Raw genomic sequence first — 18,371 nt, forward strand, 5'->3', positions numbered from 1 at the left:
TTAGAGAAACTAAAAGTCTTTCTATACTTCTCTCTCATTCCATTTTTTTTTTTTTTTCACGAATTTGCGTGTCATCCTTGCGCAGGGGCCATGCTAATCTTCTCTGTATCGTTCCAATTTTAGTATATGTGCTGCCGAAGCGAGCACTCTCATTCCATTTTTAATGGAAATTTGTTGCTGCCATGTGAGCATAAAGTGATCTTGCTAGAATAGAGAAAGAAGAAAAAACAGGAATGATTTTTTTCCTCGAATGATTTGACATACAGATATCTCACTCTTGCTGTCAGAAAGGTCCTGGTGGAAGTATTTCAAATGTTTCTTTTAGGTTAACACTTAAAATATGTCCCTTATTTGAAAAGCGAATTATACTATAGTCAGTTCTTAGCCCACAAATATTATCAGCCTCAATATTCTACCAACTTGTTCAGATATTTTATCTCATATACATAATGAACCAAACTTGCATCTTGCATGAGATTTCATCCTAAATCTTATTTTCTCTCAAAGTTTTCCTAAATTTACCAAAATATTAAAAGATATTTTTTATGGTTATATTTATGGGTGTACGTACATGTGCGTACACACACACACACAGACACACACACACAGATTTCCCAGGTGTTTAAGTGGTAAAGAATCCACCTGCCAATGCAGGAGACACAGGTTAGATCCCTGGGTTGGGAAGATCCCCTGGAGAAGGAAATGGCTACCCACTCCAGTATTCTTACCTGGAGAATTCCATGGACAGAGGAGCCTGGTGAGCTACAGCCCATGGGGTCACAAAGAGTCAGACATGACTTAGCGACTCATACTTTGGGTCAGGACTTACTCATTTGAATATTTGTCATTCATTGATATAAGTAACACAGTGGGAAGACAACAGGATTTTGGAAAAGGTTATGACTTTAGATTTGGTAGATTTGGTCGTATCAAGTTTGAGATCCAGATTTCCTGGTGGGGAGATTTCATTTTATTGGTCTGGATCCTAAAGGTTGATTTAGACATAGATATGGAAGGGGGTTCCCAAAGCCCATCCCTAGATTTGATGATCTGCTGGGAGAATTTCTAGCACTCAACATGTAGTTGTACTCCCAGCTATGGTTTCTTACCAAAAAAAAAAAAGATGCAAAACAGAGCTGGTGTAAGGATAAGGCACACTGGAGAAGATACCGAGCTTGAACTTCTGAGCCTTTTTTCCCACAGAGTCACACAGGACTCATCTTAATTTCTCCAGTGTCAAAGTATGACAGCTCATGTGAAAAGTTGTCTACCAGAGAAACTTACTAGAGATTTAGTGCCCATTTTCTTTTTAAATCAGGGATTAATCATGTTGGCACCTTCTGCCTACTACATACCAGGGATTCCACACTCCCAGAAGGAACACAGACATTCAACGTAAAAACCACATTGTTTGTTGAGGTACAGTTTTTAGAATGGTAGGAAAAGTCCTGAAATCCAAGTTTTCAGATGATGGTCAAGGTCCGGTCTTGTAGGCGGGCCATTCTAATGATGGTAATCCTGCCTTGCTAATTCTTCTACATGAAACAAGGCCATAAGAATGAATGAGACTAAGAAATCTATCAATTCCTTGATTCTATCATTATGAGCTCATCTCTGTCCACACAGCCTCCTTGGTTTTCCCATCTAAAGCTTAACCTTTCCTTTCCCTTAGGTTCTAGCTGCTCCTATTCTTAGACACTATTCTATCAATTTTCCTTTCTCTTCTACATACTCTTAACTTCCTTTCTACTTAAGCAAGACCATATCCTTTCAACCTGAAGAATTCATTCTTGACCTAAAACCTCACCCCTATGTTTTACCCTTTTTCTGTTTCATGGCCAACCTTTTGAAAATGAAAATTATACTATCTGCCTTTAATTTTTCAGTTCCTAGTCCCTTTCCTTATAGTTAGTTCTATTCCCCAAGCTCCCTTGGAATTGATCTTTTGAAGATCAACAAAACCCTCTTTATTACCACATCTAGCAATTATTACTCCTTAACTTACTGGTGGCCTTTATTTTATTGAGAGTTAGAATGAGATGGTATCTACAGGAAGTATGTAGGTGCAGAGGAAAGGAAGAAGATTTGAAATCTTTGCTTGTGGAGAGTGGGAAAAGGCAGTAGAATGAAGACTATGAGAGAATTGCTGAATACAGAAGTTGGAGATCATTTTTTATGACTGTTCTTTGTATTGAGAATTTTCTTTATCAGCTTTTAGCAATTCTGGTATCTAAGATGGAAATGAAAGCTAGATATAGGTCATGTTTTACTGGCTAAGTAGGAAGAAAAGACTCTTAAGGCAAGAAAATTGGGGATATTGACAAGAGAATTTTTAAAGTCATGACCAGAACTTTTTCGTCTTTCACTATAAAATGTAAAATACATTTGTATTTTTGTCTTAATACTAACATTATAACAATAGTATATTTATTGATCTACAAATATTTTCCATGTTTCCTGGAATGATGCCATAGTTAAAATGTAATTGCAGAGACTGAGCTTCAGTGGAAAAGTGCTATTCTAAATTTTCTGAATATTTTTCTTAGATATTTTCCCAACATATTTTATAGCCTTGACTAACTTCTTTAATACATGGACTTGTGGGCTTAAAGTTTTAGGATTAATAAGCTGTTATTTTATTAGATAACTACAGCGGTTCAGCAGTGTGTTCAATACTTTGAGTTGTGTGAAACCATGAAAGGTGATGAAGTTTTGGGACATTCAAAGTCTTGTGGTAAGTATTATATTTTGTTACATTTTAAAAAATGGTAAATTTTATTAATAAATAGCTTTGTAATTTATTTTTTAATATCATGATAAATTAGATTGCTTTTGCTAATACAAGATACTTTCCCCAGATTTAAGATACAGCATAATATGACCTTTTGTAGCAGATCTGCATTTGAAGTTAACATAGTGATTCTTACAGTCTGCAGTTTTTTAGTTCATAACATGGTGTATGTCCTCGTGAGTTACACTACGGTAATACACTAGAGGAAGAAAGAATGAAAGTATATCAGGTGCATTTTATTGGGAGGAAAATTTCTATGGAATACTTTTTTATTATTGAGCACGTTGCCCCATTTTTTGATTCTGCTCTGCTTATTCTCAGTCTGAGCTAAAATATTCTAGATGTTTCATAGTCTGGCCCTTATATATCTATCTAATCTCATATCTAGTTATTGATAGAAGTGAATCTTCTCTTAGAAGGCATACCAGTGCCTACACTTTGGTTATTCCTACTCCTGCTGCCACAATCCATAATCCCTACCCTGATAACAATCTTATTGTGAAAGAGTAAGCTTTGAGTTTTTCAAGAAGGCTTCTTTGCCTTGGGTGAATTTTTATTGTTCTTGCTGACTTCATACAGCTTTGCATGTGAATTTGATATCTTTTATCATTCTATGTCACTTTTTTAGGGAAATATTAGGTTCTTTGAGAATATGAAGGTATCTTATAATTTCCTTTATCCCTGAATAAATTCTTTACTGAATAAAAATGGCCAAAGACCAGTTATTAACAGGTTTCAAAATATAAGTGTTTTGTAGTAAAGGAGAAAGTACAGAAAGAAGCCAGAACTTTGAGAGAAGACAAAGATATATAAGTTTATATGCATATGAGAGTAAAAGTGTTAGTCACTCAGTCATGTCTGACACTTTGCGGCCACATGGACTGTAGCCCACCAGGCTCCTCTGTCCATGGAATTCTCCAGGCAAGAATACCGGAGTGGGTATCCATTCCCTTCTCCAGGAGATATTACCAACCCAGGGATCGAACCCAGGTCTCCTGCATTGCAGGCATATTCTTTAATGTCTGAGCCGCCAGTGAAGCCTGTGTGTGTGTGTGTGTGTGTGTGTGTGTGTATAATCTGTAAATTCATATATTTTTCTAATTAATATTAAAATGTTGTATCTAGCTCTTTTTTCCCTACCACTCTCCCAGCCCTTCATTGCCTTGGTTTTTTCCCTATCTGGTGAAGACTTCAGGGTGCTTCACTGCATTCTTTTGACATTTCTTTCAAAATTTTTGCTTTCTTTTCTTTCAGAGTTTCCTGCCTACAGTTCCTCTACTCTAGGTCACCTCTGGTCTTCAGAAAATTAAGCAGAGGCTCTAGGTCACCTGTGGTCCTCAGGAAATTGAGCAGAGACGCTAGATCATCTCTGGTCCTCAGGAAATTGAGCAGAGACTCTAGATCACCTCTGGTCCTCAGGAAATTGAGCAGAGACTCTAGGTCACCTCTGGTCCTCAGGAAATTGAGCAGAGACTCTAGGTCACCTCCAGTCCTCAGGAAAATTGAGCAGAGAGTGTTGTAACATTAAACTGATAGTGCACTGATGTATTTCTCTAGATTCAGCAGCTCTTTGTGTTGCTTTGGAATCATTTTAGATATTCTTTCTTCAGTGTTCAGTGAATTTCATCAAACTCCACTGAATTGCCCCTGCCCACTTTTTTCTAAGAGGAAATCTTGCATCCTATCTCACTGGGAAAAGTGGAAGTTTTTAGATATGAAATTCCTAGTTGTCCTGCATTTATGCATGCAGATACATATTTATGTGTACCAATGTTCCCTTTCTCCCAGTTAGAATGAAGAGGTAATCCTTCTGTTCCAGATTGAACTACTTGTCTGCTCTTGATTCTGTCCCCATCTGGTGTTTTGTTTTGTTTTTTTAAGAACCATTGCTTCATTTGTTGTTGTTGTCTTCCTTTCTATTGGTACCTTTCCTTGCATTCTCTAAACCTGCTCATATTTTTCATATAAAAAACTGAGCAATTTCATATGTACCTTACTTCTCTTTGCTTTTCTTAAAACTATTGAATGTATACCCAGGCCCCATTTCTTTATCTCCTGTTCACTTCTCAACCATGGAAATGAGACTTTTATTTCTGCTACTCCATGGTCTTCCCATTAACTTTCTCTTCTTTCTTGCCCTCAGTTTACAGCATTTGCCTCTCTTGACTCTTTCCCTCATCTTCCTGGTACCATTCATTCTCATCTAACACATTTGTCTTAGTCACTTGAAAGGCTCTTTTTATGTCTGTACTTTAAAAAATTTTGATCTTTGCTTTTTTTCAGCTTAGTCTACCTGTTATCTCTTAAGGGAGCCCGTCCACTCTCATGGTTTCAAATATTAGATATTTTTATATGTAAATGATCACTCTGAATTAAGTCTGTATTCCTTTCCTGAGTCCCAGACCCATGTACTCATACTTAGTATTCTATTTGGAAGATCCTTGGGAATGTCAATATTAAAATATCAAGGACTGAAATCATTATTATCTTTCTAAACATTTTTTCTTCAGAATTAAAAAGAAGAATTTACTATGTACTCAGGAACTTGAGAATTTTTTTAAATCTTTTCATGGTCTGCATGTAATTCTAGCTAAGGCACATTGATTTATTTCCTTGAACATTTATTTTTGTCTCATCTTCTTCATTCTTTTTTCTAATGGATGCTTTTGCTCATGATTTTCCTAATGAGTGTTGCTTTAAGCCTTGACCTTCTTCCATTCACCTTTCCATGTTGCCGTCAGTCAGTTTTCCACAAGCATATTTGATTACTTTTCTGCTTGAAACCCTTTAATGTCATCCCGGTTGCCTCTATAATAAAGCCCATCCTCTTTCTGCAGCTCAGTCCTGATACGTTGCTGCTGTCCTCTGGCCATTTGTTTCTCCCACTTATCCTCCCGGTGCTCTGTTCACATCAGGCTGTTTGCCATTAGAAGCCTGATTTTTCACTCTTCTTGGTTTTTGACACCAGCAAATAGTTCAAGGTCTTACGTAAAACAGGTACTCAGTAGATCTTGAATGTATGGATGAATGAGTGAATAAATGATATATGTTAGAAGGTGCCTTTATTTTAGCAATTCTAGTTTCATCTGCAAACATGATTATAAGTATGATTGTGTTACTGGCCTTTAATTGGTGGAATTATGCAGTAATAATGTTTTATATTGAGTTCCTTCCTTCCTTAATTCAAAGTCTCTTTATAATGACACATAACTAACAATCTTATGGTATTTGTTTTAGAATGGTCACTGTATGCCCATTATACTTTTCTGAGGTTTGATCAATTTTATAATGAATGCTTTTCTTCAGATTTAAGTGTATTAAAGTATCTTGGGAAACAGTAAAGGATTTTGAAAGAAATTTATACCAAGTGTCTTCATTATAGACTACAACCTTGTTTAATGTTCAGAGAGAAATAAAAACAGGTACTATGAAATATAATAGCATTAAAACAAATGTAATTGTTTTTCTTTCAAGGGATTAAGCAGAAAACTTTCTACTACTCAGGAAAAGAATTACAATACATTTATTTCATTCACTCACTGAGCCTTTTGGGAAGATTGCTGATCTATACCCAAGGCCGAAAGCTATTTCCTATAAAGTTGAAGACTAGAAAAGGTAAGTGCAATTAGGAGATATTAATATGTTCAGATATGATAAAATTTGTGCTATGATTTTTTTAAAGTTTAGAGATTTGGCTTGGTCTCTCCTAGGATACTGAGCAAGATACCTTTCAGTCTGCTGACAGGCTTATGTAAAGTGTTGTTATTGTTTTTTTTTCCCCCCAGTATGTACTTCTTCCTACTTGTGTAATTCTGTTTCCCCTGTCTTGAATGTTTTCCTTATTTTTTTTCTCTGCTTTTTAAAATCCTAAATATATTGGATGATTCAAGTCTGGATTCGGCTTGAAGTCCTTGTTCTGATTCGGCTAAAAACTAGCTGTGATCTTTAGGCAACTATGTCTGATTTATTCTTCTGGATATAATCTTGTATTATAGACCCTTTTTTCCTAATTGTCCCATAGTCTCTATGAAAACTCAGATTAGGAGGATGGATGATTAGTTAAAAATTTTCTAACTTGTAAACATATGCTAGAAAATGACTTTCTTTTTCTTCCTTTTTGAAGATTCAGTATCCCTTACAGATCTTCTGGTTCTGTTTACCCAACTTATCTATCATTCACCAACTTGTCCAAAGATGACATCACCTGGTCATTTAGGTAATCTGCTTCTATTATAAATAGAGAAATAGAAACCATGGAAAAATATTTTATTTTCTGGATGTGTTGACAGACCTCATTTGGTAAAGAGATTTCATTAAGATAGCATTATTCATAATGAATTACATTGGTCCTGTCAAGTATTTGCTTAGTGAATTTATGGAGTATGGAATATTAGAGTATAAATTAAGAACTTTAGTATTTTTATGTTGTATATTACCAGGAAAACCATACATTACTAACTTTTGGTTCCTTAATTTCTTCATGTAAAACACTGTTTTGTTCAGTATATTAGGAGGCAAATATCTGCAAATGTTAATTTATGAAACTAAAAATACCACATTAATTTTGGGACTGTTCTCTATATTTATTTATATCTGCGTCTTCCTGAATATATATATTTTTAAAAGTCTTAAAAATGTTCATTTATTTCATTGGTTTTATGCTAACACAAGAAATATGCTAGTTTCCATTACAGTTTCTCCTCTGCTTTCTTTTTGGCTGTGTTTTGTATTTTTTAATGATTCTAGTTTTCTCCCAGGCTTGACACCTGAATATACTTTCTTCTTTTTTTAAGAAAAAGAAGAAAAGTGAATGCAATAAGAAAGGTGTTTGCCAGGAGGGGAGAAGTTGTGAATTTGCTTCAAACCACTTCCTCACTATCAAGCAGAGCTTTAATGTCAAAACAGCAAATGATCTAATGATGTCTTCTGGTGTTTATAATGTCATTTACTTTCATTAAATTGAAGATACATTAAGCAAATATTCTCAAGTTTCAGATCATAATTTGGTAATAAATCATCCTCTGAGCATTGAAATTTATGGTTTTTAAACTCTTTAATTAACCTTGATGAGCTTTTTGAAACAGCAATAGCTAACACAGAAACAAAAGATGTAAATAATGTCTTATTAAATTTTCAAAAAATACTTCTTCTTTATCAGAGAATTACTCTCCTGCAAGTATGGCAACTGAGGTTCTGTGTATACTCTGTGATCAGAAAGAATGTGCAATTGAATGCTTATATAACAACACTGTGATTGAGGCTCTTCTTCAGCCTATTCATAACTTAATGAAAGGAACTAAGGTTGGTAATAAAGAGTCTCTTAATTGGGTATTAGTGAATATTCAGTGGGACTTCTAAATTTGATCATTTGAAGTATTATACCATTTTCCATATAAATGTATTTTAAATCTTACTTCATACAGTTAGTTGATTTTAGTTATGACAGTGTCAGGGAAAAGTCCATATAACATCTTAATCTTTTTTTCTGGTCAAACTTAGATATGACTGTAAGGACTGAAGTTATCTATTAAGATATTTGTTTTATAAATCTTTTAAGTCTTATGAATACTTTGTTGTTTGTTTTAATGAAAACTGTATAGCCTTTGGAAATATTTTCCTGGAGTCAGCTTTTTTAAATATGAAGAACAAGTATTATTTTAGATAAACTTATAAGCATCCCAGTTCTGAACATATGTATGTCTCTGCAGTTTGTGCAATATATTACCTTACATTATATACTGTATCCATCACACCTGAGGCTGAAAGAAACTGCTTAATGTCAGACATTAAAAGGTGGAAGAGTTGATACCATTACCACTAGTGCAGTCTGTCTAATATATCTCTCCACTCCTGTGACTAAATTTCTGGGAAATGACTTAAAGCCTTAGCAATAGACTAAAGGTTTTCGATTTTCCGGGTCTGCATTTTGTAGTGTTTTTATTGATTTCTTCTCCCTTTGCCCCCCTCTCAGTGGGATGGGCAACTGTTCACCCACTCACATATTCATCATTTATTGCTCATTCAGAAAGCATTAAACATTTTTGTGAATGTGGTACAAAGTATGGAATTCTGGGAAAGTAAGTGGTTATAATGAAAATATTTTGATCTTAGTCAGCCTCAGGGAAACAGAATGATCAGAGAAGAAATAAATAGATCATAATATACAACTTAATATTATAGAATGCCATAACATAAATTTCAAAATGTAAACCACATACCAGAGCTAAGAAACATACTCCTGGATCTTGAACCATAGCTATTACTTCTTAGCTTTCATCTATCTATCTTTAACTTTCTGTTTTATTTTGGCATCTTTCTTTTACCTGTAAATGTGTTGGGATGGGGGAAACTCTTGATTACACAGTGCACAATTTTAACTACCAGCTTATATCTGGTCTTTTTAACAATAAGCTTTTAATTATGGCAGGTTACCTTTCTTGTCTTGGCTCCTTCTCTTCCCATTGGTTCTCAACTCATTGTATTATAATTGCCTGCATCATATCACTGATGAAGCTTTGATTGCAGTTGCCTGTAATTTTAAAACATGTAACTTTTCAGATTTGATCTTTAACATAGTAGATCACTTCTGAAATTATGTTTTCTTAGCTTTCCTACAATCTTTCTGTTTTTTTCTGTCCCTTTCTAAACATTCTTTGTTACCTCTGTGGTTTCCTTTCCAAGTCCCTGCTGTCTTCAGTGATTTAGGACCTGGTTCACTTTCCTTTCTCTTAGTGTGCTTTTCCTGGATGATTAGATCTCTTCAGCTCCAGACTTCTTTAGCTACCGACTAACTTCAGGTGCCTGCTGAACACCTTTTTTTGTTATTTATTCCATGAGCCAAACTCAGCATTTTCAAAACAGTATTTTTTTTCTGCCCTTGCTCTGTTCTGTAAATGGGAACTCCTTCATTCTCTACATTCAATTTGTATTTAAGGCCTATAGATTTTTTTCCCCCTGCATATGGCTAAAATCCAGGTATTTCTCTTAATCCCCGCTGTCTTTGCTTTTGTTTGTGTGTGTGCATGCATACTCAGTCAATTCCTACTCTTTGTGATCCCAGGGACGGTTGCCCACCAGCCAGACTCCTCTGTGCATGGGATTTTCCCAGGGAGATAATGGGAGTGGGTTGCCATTTCCTCCTCTGTGGGATTTTCCCAACCCAGAGATCAAATGCGCATCTCCAGAATCTCCTGTATTGCAGGCGGATTCTGTACTGCTGAGCCACAAGTGTAGGTATTAACTTTTGTTTAAGCCCTGATAATTTCTTGCTTGGAATATACACATTTTTTCTTGTTCAGTTTTTCCACTTTCCAGCCTATTCCTATTTTGCCACTAAGGCTACTTGATGCTTGCTGGATAAACTTCAGACTTTTCAACTAGACATTTATATTGAGTGTTCCATTTTATATTGTACCTGTTTCTTTCCTGTATATTCCAGTTATAAGAGATCATTTGCATTTTCTAAGTCAGGTTATAGTATTTCCCTATGTTCAAACACTTTTTCCTTGCCATGGAAAGTCTTTAACTTGGTCTGTTTGTTCTTCAGACCACAGTTAATTGTATCTTGAAATTTTCTCTCAGTTCTCCCTGACAGATTTAGGTGTTTGTCTATATTCTCATATTATGTACTTCTGTAATTATACCTAAGTTGCAGTGATTCTTGAGAGTAAAAAACAACTGTCTGGCACATAATAGACATTCATTATCTCACTTAAGACATTGAACACTACCCACTGAGCCACCGCTGCATCACTGGCTCTGTGCTGGGTAGTTGAAATGTAGAAGTGAATAAGACATGGTCATTGCTTCTTAAGGAACCTGCTCTAATAGGAAAGACAGAATATTAAACAAATAAAATATTGAAAATGAGGAAAAAGAAAGTTTAAAAAACGTGTGTATGAATGAAGGAAAGTAGAGAAGTTCTTTTAAGAAAGATATTTAGTGTGAAAGTAACAAATTAAACCTTAGATCATCATGAACTAGAACATCTAGATCATCTAGACCCCGCATTAGTTGAACTAACCTACTGAATTTTTTAGAATGTATTGGTTGCAATGTGTTTTTTGTTCAGTCACTAAGTCATGTCCGACTCTTTGCAACCCCATGGCTACAGCATGCCAGGCTCCTCTGTCCTCCACTCTCCCAGAGTTTGCTCAAATTCATGTCCACTGAGTCAGTGATGCCATCCAGCCATCTCATCCTCTGTCACCCCTTTCTCCTTTTGCCTTCAGTTTTTTCCCAGCATCAGTGTCTTTTCCAGTGAGTAGGCTCTTTACTATCAGGTGGCCAACATATTGGAGCTTCAGCTTCAGATCAGTCCTTCAAATGAATATTCAGGGTTGATTTCCTTTAGGATTGACTGGTTTGATCTCCTTTGCTGTCCAAGGGAGTCTCAAGAGTCTTCTCTAGAATTACAGTTCAAAAGCATCAATTCTGTGGCACTCAGCCTGTGATCCAACTCTCTCATCCGTACATGACTACTGGAAAATCATAGCTTTGACTATACGGACCTTTGTTGGCAAAGTGACATCTCTGCTTATTAATACACTGTCTAGATTTGTCATAGTTTTCCTTTGAAGGAGCAAGCATCTTTTAATTTCATGACTGCAGTCACTGTATAGATATATTCAAAATTATCGTAGAGAATAGGTGCATTGCATCCATGTAGGTACAGGTGCATAAGTAGGTCCCAGAAAGAATAGAAACTTTAGTAGAATTAGACTTCTAGATAGGCTCTAGCATTGACACGACTCTCTAGCTTTTAGTATTTCCTTTGTACTAATTTGCTATATACTGGTAAAACTAGTTTTACTGTTTTTAACAATAAAAAATGGGGAAATATGATCAGTTCCACTTACGTTTTCTCATTAGTTGACATCATTAGCTATTGGCCAACTCATGAATTGATAGTCCTTAGTCACACCTACAACTAACTCATGACCCAATCAGTTACAGGAAAAGATGATGTCCCTTAGAAAAGATGGTAGTATGTTATATAGCATGTACAATGAAATTAGATCAGATATAGCCCAGTGAGTGAGAAGTAAAGGGCAAAGAAAAAGAGCTACTGCATTTGTCATCTAGAATTATATGCATGTAAAACTGTAATAGCAGCAATTGTTTCAGCTGTCTTAATAAACAGTAATAGCTTTGGGTAAAAAGTATGTATGTTTTTGCCTTATCAACTGTGCTAGTATGAGAATATAATCTAATGATGCATTTAATTCAGACATATTTCACAGCCTAACAATCATTAACTTTCTCTTTTGTTGTGATAATATAACTTTATTAGATTACAGTACCATCCTTGAATGTTAGTCTGTGATATGTTAGCATGTCATAAAATTATATGATATCTTTAACATACAGGCTGCTCCAAATTGCTCTGAAACAGCTTTAATTCATATAGCTCATATTTTGGCAAGAATTGCATCTGTGGAAGAAGGACTTACCCTACTACTTTATGGAGAAAATATGAACTCTTCTGAAGAAAAAAGGTATGTTTCTGTTTTGAATAATTTTTGGAATTTTTTAGTATGTTTTCTCAAAACTGATTTAAAGTTTCCAAAAATCTTGTCATATATTAATGAAAATTGGGATAATTATTCTAGATAGTTATCTAGTTAGGTTTCTTGATCAACTAGTAACATATTAGATCATCAGAAATTTGAAGGAATAGCCAGGATTATGAATTCTACAGGCAGAGTAGGTCTTGATATCTATAACTTCAAAAGAAAACTAGAATGGTTCACGCTGCATAGGATTGTTTTTGCTCCCTTGGACTGTATTCTTGGAACTTCTAAAGCCACAAATGACTGATTTTAAGTTAAACCATACAAAGGAAAGCTAACTACTTCCCCATCTTCCTTTTCTAACCCTTATTCAGTTCTGTCACCTGGGTCAGCCAGTGGTAACATTATGGTCATGCTTCTAGACTTTCTCTGCACCTGTAATGATGCATCAAATATATATGTTCAGTCATAGGATGCTTTCTTTTCAAAAATGGTATATACGTTACTTTTTTGGGGGGTTTTGTATGGAACCATAACCCCTTCCTAGGTGAATATAGAATGAAACATTTTTAAAAGCTCTATAATACATTTTTGTATGACTTTACCATAATTTATTCAAATTTCTCTACATTATTGGATATTAGGTTGTGTCCATGATTTTGCCTCCACAAATAACACCACAATGAGTGTCCTTTTATTCTATTGGTATGGTAGATTACATTAATTGATTTTTTTTGAATATTGAACCACCTTGCATACCTAGAATATTTCTTTTTATATATTGTTAGATATGATTTACTAATATTTAAGGATTTTTGTCTGCATTTATGAGAGAGATTAGTCTGGTTTTCGGGATTCTTGTCTAGCCTTACTGTAACACTGGTCTCATAATTTAGGAAATATTCTACTTCTAGCTTTTGGAAGAGATTTGGCATAATTTGTTAAATGTTTGATAGAATTCACCAGTGTACCTATTTGGGCAAAGTGTTTTCTATTTAGGAAGTTTATTATTTATTCTATTTCTTTAATAGGTAGGCATATTCAGATTTGTTTGTGTTTTGGCAGGTTGTGTCTTTCGAGGAACTGGTCCACTTATCTAAGTTTTCTAATTTGTGGGCATAGACTTTTTATTGATATATTTGTTTTTTTACAGTATCCCTTTATTGATATATTTGTTTTTTTACAGTATTCCTTTATTACCTATTTAAAATCAATGGGATTAGTAGAGATAGCCTCTCATATTATTAATTTATGTCTTTTTTCCTCTCCTAACCTCGTTAGTCTTTTCACTTTTACTGATCTTTGAAAAGACTAGCTTTCCACCCCCCACTCATTTCCTGTTTTAATTTCATTGATTTCTGTTCTAATTTTTATATTCTGCTTTGTTTTGGATTTAGTTTCATTTTCTATGGTGAAAGTTTAGATTATTGAATTTTAGAGCATCTTTCTACTATATGCATTCAGTTCTGTAAACTTCCCCTTCTAAGCACTGCTTTTGCTACATCCAACAAATGAGTTGTGTTTTCATTTTCATTAGTTCAAGATATTTTTAGACTTATCTGGAGACTTCTTTGACCTATGAGCTATAGTTCTGAGAGCATATTTTGTATGATTGATATTTTTAGTTTGTTAAAATGTGTTTTATGGCCCAGAATGTGATCTCTCTTAGTGAATGTTCTGTATGAGCTTAAGGAAAATGTATATCCTGCTACTGGAAGTATTCTGTAGGTACCAATTATATGCTGTTGGTAGTTTGTGGTGTTCAGTTCAGCTATGTGTTCATGCTGGATCTGTCAATGACTGACAGAAAAGTGCTGAAATTTCAGACTGGATCAGTGAATTCATCTTTTTCTCCTTGCAATTCTGTTAATTTTTCCTTAATGTATTTTGACACTGTCAGGTACACATTAAGGATTGTTACATCTCTTTGCAAAATTGACCCCCTTTATTATGTAATATGCCGTTTGGGTAATTTTCCTTGCTGTGATGTCTGAAATTAATATAGCTAATTTAGATTTCTCTTGATCATCAGCATGATGTCTTTATCCTTTTCCTTTTAATCTGTCTTTATCATTATATTTAATAGGCTTCTATAGATACCACATAACTGGATCTTGTTTTTTTAATCTACTCTGATAGTCTTTCTTTTAATTGATCCTTGTCATTTAGAGTGATGTATGATATGATTGGATTAATGTTTACCATATTTGTTACTGTTTTCTATTTTGCCTTTGTTCTTCCTTTTTTTGTGTGTTCCAAATTTTTCCTGCCATCTGTTATTATTTTTTTCCATCATGTGTTTTAATATGTTTATATCTGGGAACATATTGTCTTGCTGATAATAGTCACACAGGATCAAAGTCTCTGCATGAGGTTGGGGGGGTTGGTAACCATTTAATCCTCACAGTGACTAAGGAAGAGGCCTCTATGTTTATCTCTATTATATAGATGGAAACATTGAGGCTTGGATTTCTATAACTGTGATTCAGTATTAATAGAAGAGAAGCATAATTCTTGTTTCTAATTGTTTTAATTTTGACTATTCAATTTTTCTGGATCCTAAATTACTCATTTTTTCCTACATTCCTAAACTTTGTTACTTATCATACCTGTTTTTTTCCTCCTTGTCCTTGATGGCTACAAGAGCCTTCTGAAAATTTTGTTTACTGTTGCATTTTAATATTTCAGAAGGGAGTAGATGTGAATGTAATGTGTTCAGTCTGACATATTTTTTAACCTGGAAGCCTTTTCTTATCCATATGAATTCTTTTAAAATTAGGAAGACTAACTCCTTGCCATGAGTTCTAAGATTCTTTTTATTGTTCATCACTTCCCTATTTTTTTCTTTTATATAGACATCATTTAATTGTATGTAGTTAATTTTCTCCCATTATTATCATTATGATTTCTAGGTTTCTTTTTTTTAGGCATCTCCCTTACATTGAAGTTAAACAGAAAAGACATAAAATGTTAGAATTTCTTCTGAATCCTCATTGTGCAGTGGTTTAGAGTTTCTAACTTTATTAGGGAAAGAATAGAAACATCCCAGGTGTTCAATCACAAGAGGCTAATAGATTGAATTATAATTATGCAAAGGAGTGCTTAGCAGTACTGAGAAGGGGATGCTGCTGCTGCTGCTACTAAGTTGCTTCAGTCGTGTCCAACTCTGTGCGACCCCACAGACGGCAGCCCACCAGGCTCCCCTGTCCCTGGAATTTTCCAGGCAAAAACACTGGAGTGGGTTGCCATTTCCTTCTCCAATGCATGAAACTGAAAAGTGAAAGTGAAGTCGCTCAGTTGTGTCCAACTCGTGGCGACCCCATGGGCTGCAGCCTACCAGGCTCCTCCATCCATGGGATTTTCCAGGCAAGCGTACTGGAGTGGGGTGCCATTGCCTTCTCCGGAAAAGGTTTTGAGAATTTTTTTTTATGTACGGCTATAGAGTTGTCATCAGGATATGTAAAGTGAAAAAACAAAACAGAAGAAAGTTTATAGAATATTACCTTTTATATAGTAGAAGGGAATATGAATAAATAAAATTATATTTGTATTATTTTCAAAAGGAAATGATAGAAGAGTAGTAATAGCTTTAGGGGAAAGAAAAGCAATAGTTTAGAGGAAAGGAAAAAAATATTGGATTAAGAGACATAGATATAAGATATCTGGGATTATTCCTTGATTGTACCTAGATTTGACTTTGGAATCATGAATATGTTTTATATACTAAATGTTAAAGTTAAAAAGTAGAATTAAAAAAATGTAAAACAAATGGAGAAATAAGTGAGCTTTACTACCAAACAGTCAAGTTAGTGACATACCCATGCAGAGAAAGCAGTTCAATCAAATTAGGTCACTTGAAATGCATTGTTTTGGTATCATCTTTTAGTCCTACAGGTGCTCATCTAATTGCCCAGTTTTCGAAAAAACTTCTTGATGAAGATATTTCTATTTTTTCTGGATCAGAGATGTTTCCTGTGGTTAAAGGAGCTTTTACTTCTGTGTGTCGTCAAATATACAGTACATGTGAAGGCTTACAGGTGTTAATTCCTTATAGTTTGCATGAATCTATAGCAAAGGCTTGGAAGAAGGTAAGTATTTTCAATCTTTTTTCTTCCCTGAAAATCTTTATTTTGGATATGTTCAGTATTATAATATTATACTGCAGTTAAAATATTTTACTGAACTTCTTTAGCATCACAGTACTCCAAAGGACATAATGATTTCTAACTTGTCAAAAGATGACTTCAGTACATCCTGTCCCTGTAGGATAGAGCTCTACAACTTAACTGGCGCTGCAGTCTTGTCTTCTGGTTATTGTTGTTGTTCGGTTGCTCAGTTGTGTCTGACTCTTTGAGACCCCATAGACTGTAGCATGCCAAGCTTTCCTGTCTTTCACCATCTCCTGGAGTTTGTTCAAGTCATGTCCATTGAGTCAGTGATGTCATCCAACCATCTCATCCTCTGTCATCGCCTTCTCCTGCCTTCAGTCTTTCCCAGCATCATTGTCTTTTCTAATGATTCATCTCTTCTCATTAGAAGCATCAAGTGGCCAAAGTATTGGAGCTTCAGCTTCAGCATCTGTCCTTCCAGTGAATATTCAGGATTGATTTCCTTTCGGATTGACTGGTTTGATCTCCTTGCTGTCCAAGGGACTTTCAAGAGTCTTCTCCAACACCACAGTTCAAAAGCATCTATTCCTTGGCACTCTGCTTTCTTTATGGTCCAATTTCACATTCATTCTTGCCTACTGGAAAAACCATAGCTTTGAATAGACGGACCTTTGTTGGTAAAGTAATGTGTCTACTTTTTAATATGCTGTCTAGGATTGTCATAGCTTTTCTTCCAAGGAATAAGCATCTTTTAATTTCATAGCTGCAGTCACCATCTACAGTCATTTTGGAGCCCCCAAAAGTAAAAGTCTGTCACTGTTTCCATTGTTTCCCGTCTGTTTGTCATGAAGTGATGGGATCAGATGCCGTGATCTTCATTTTTTGAATGTTGAGTTTTAAGCCAGCTTTTTTCACTCTCCTCTTTCACTTTCATCAAGAGACTCTTTAGTTCCTCTTCAGTTTCTTCCATAAGAGTAGTGTCATCTGCATATTTGACGTTATTGATATTTCTCCTAGCAATTTTGATTCCAGCTTGTGCTTCATCAGCCTGGCATTTCTCATGATGTATTTTGCATATAAAGTAAATAAGCAGAGTGACAGGGTACAGCCTTAACATACTCCTGTCCGAATTTGGAAACAGTCCATTGTTCCATGTCCAGTTCTAACTGTTGCTTCTTGACCTGCATACAGGTTTCACAGGAGGCAGATAAGGTGGTCGGGTATTCCCATCTCTTGAAGAATTTTCCACAGTTTGTTGTGATCCATACAGTCACAGGCTTTAGTGTAATCAATGAAGCAGAAGTAGATGTTTTTCTGGAATTCTCTTGCTTTTTTTATGATCCAACAGATGTTGGCAATTTTATCTCTGGTTCCTCTGCCTTTTCTTAATCCAGCTTGAACACCTGGAAGTTCTAGGTTCATGTACTGTTGCAGGCTGGCTTGGAGAATTTTGAGCATTACTTGCTAGAGTGTGAGATGAGTGCACTGTGCAGTAGTTTGAAGATTCTTTGGCATTGCCTTTCTTTGGGATTGCAATGAAAACTGACCTTTTCCAGTCCTGTGGCCACTGCTGAGTTTTCCAAATTTGCTGGCATATTGAGTGCAGCACTTCAGAGCATGATCTTTTAAGATTTGAAATAGCTCAGCTGGAATTCCTTTACCCCCAGTAGCTTTGTTCGTAGTGATGCTTCCTAAGGCCCACTTGACTTTGGACACCAGGATGTCTGGCTCTAGATGAGTGCTCACACCCTTGTGGTTATGTGGGTCATGAAGATCTTTTTGCATAGTTCCTCTGTGCATTCTTGCCACATCTTCTTAATATCTTCTGCTTCTGTCATGTCCATACCATTTCTGTCCTTTATTGTGCCCAACTTTGCATGAAATGTTCCCTTGTATCTCTAATTTTCTTGAAGAGACCTCTAGTCTTCCCATTCTATTTTTTCCTCTATTTCTTTGCAT

At 35.3% G+C, this 18,371-nt stretch overlaps 1 protein-coding gene and 1 non-coding gene across 8 annotated transcripts in view; one reads left to right on the forward strand and one right to left on the reverse strand.

The window, feature by feature from the left end:
- The window catches only part of TBC1D32 (TBC1 domain family member 32), a 179,601-nt gene that overhangs the window by 35,520 nt on the left and 125,710 nt on the right, over positions 1 to 18,371 (forward strand). For all 7 annotated transcript variants that reach the window (XM_043889936.1, XM_043889942.1, XM_043889937.1 and 4 more), the window contains 6 exons: positions 2,644 to 2,734; positions 6,266 to 6,406; positions 6,915 to 7,007; positions 7,950 to 8,092; positions 12,161 to 12,288; positions 16,190 to 16,391. In XM_043889936.1, the coding sequence (XP_043745871.1) occupies positions 2,644 to 2,734; positions 6,266 to 6,406; positions 6,915 to 7,007; positions 7,950 to 8,092; positions 12,161 to 12,288; positions 16,190 to 16,391 (798 nt within the window). The remainder of the gene's footprint in view (positions 1 to 2,643; positions 2,735 to 6,265; positions 6,407 to 6,914; positions 7,008 to 7,949; positions 8,093 to 12,160; positions 12,289 to 16,189; positions 16,392 to 18,371) is intronic.
- Positions 41 to 147, reverse strand: LOC122685659. The gene has a single exon (XR_006338509.1). It is a non-coding gene; the product is annotated as a U6 spliceosomal RNA (small nuclear RNA).

Source organism: Cervus elaphus, chromosome 28 (genome assembly GCF_910594005.1).
Source record: "Cervus elaphus chromosome 28, mCerEla1.1, whole genome shotgun sequence".
NCBI lineage: Eukaryota > Metazoa > Chordata > Mammalia > Artiodactyla > Cervidae > Cervus > Cervus elaphus.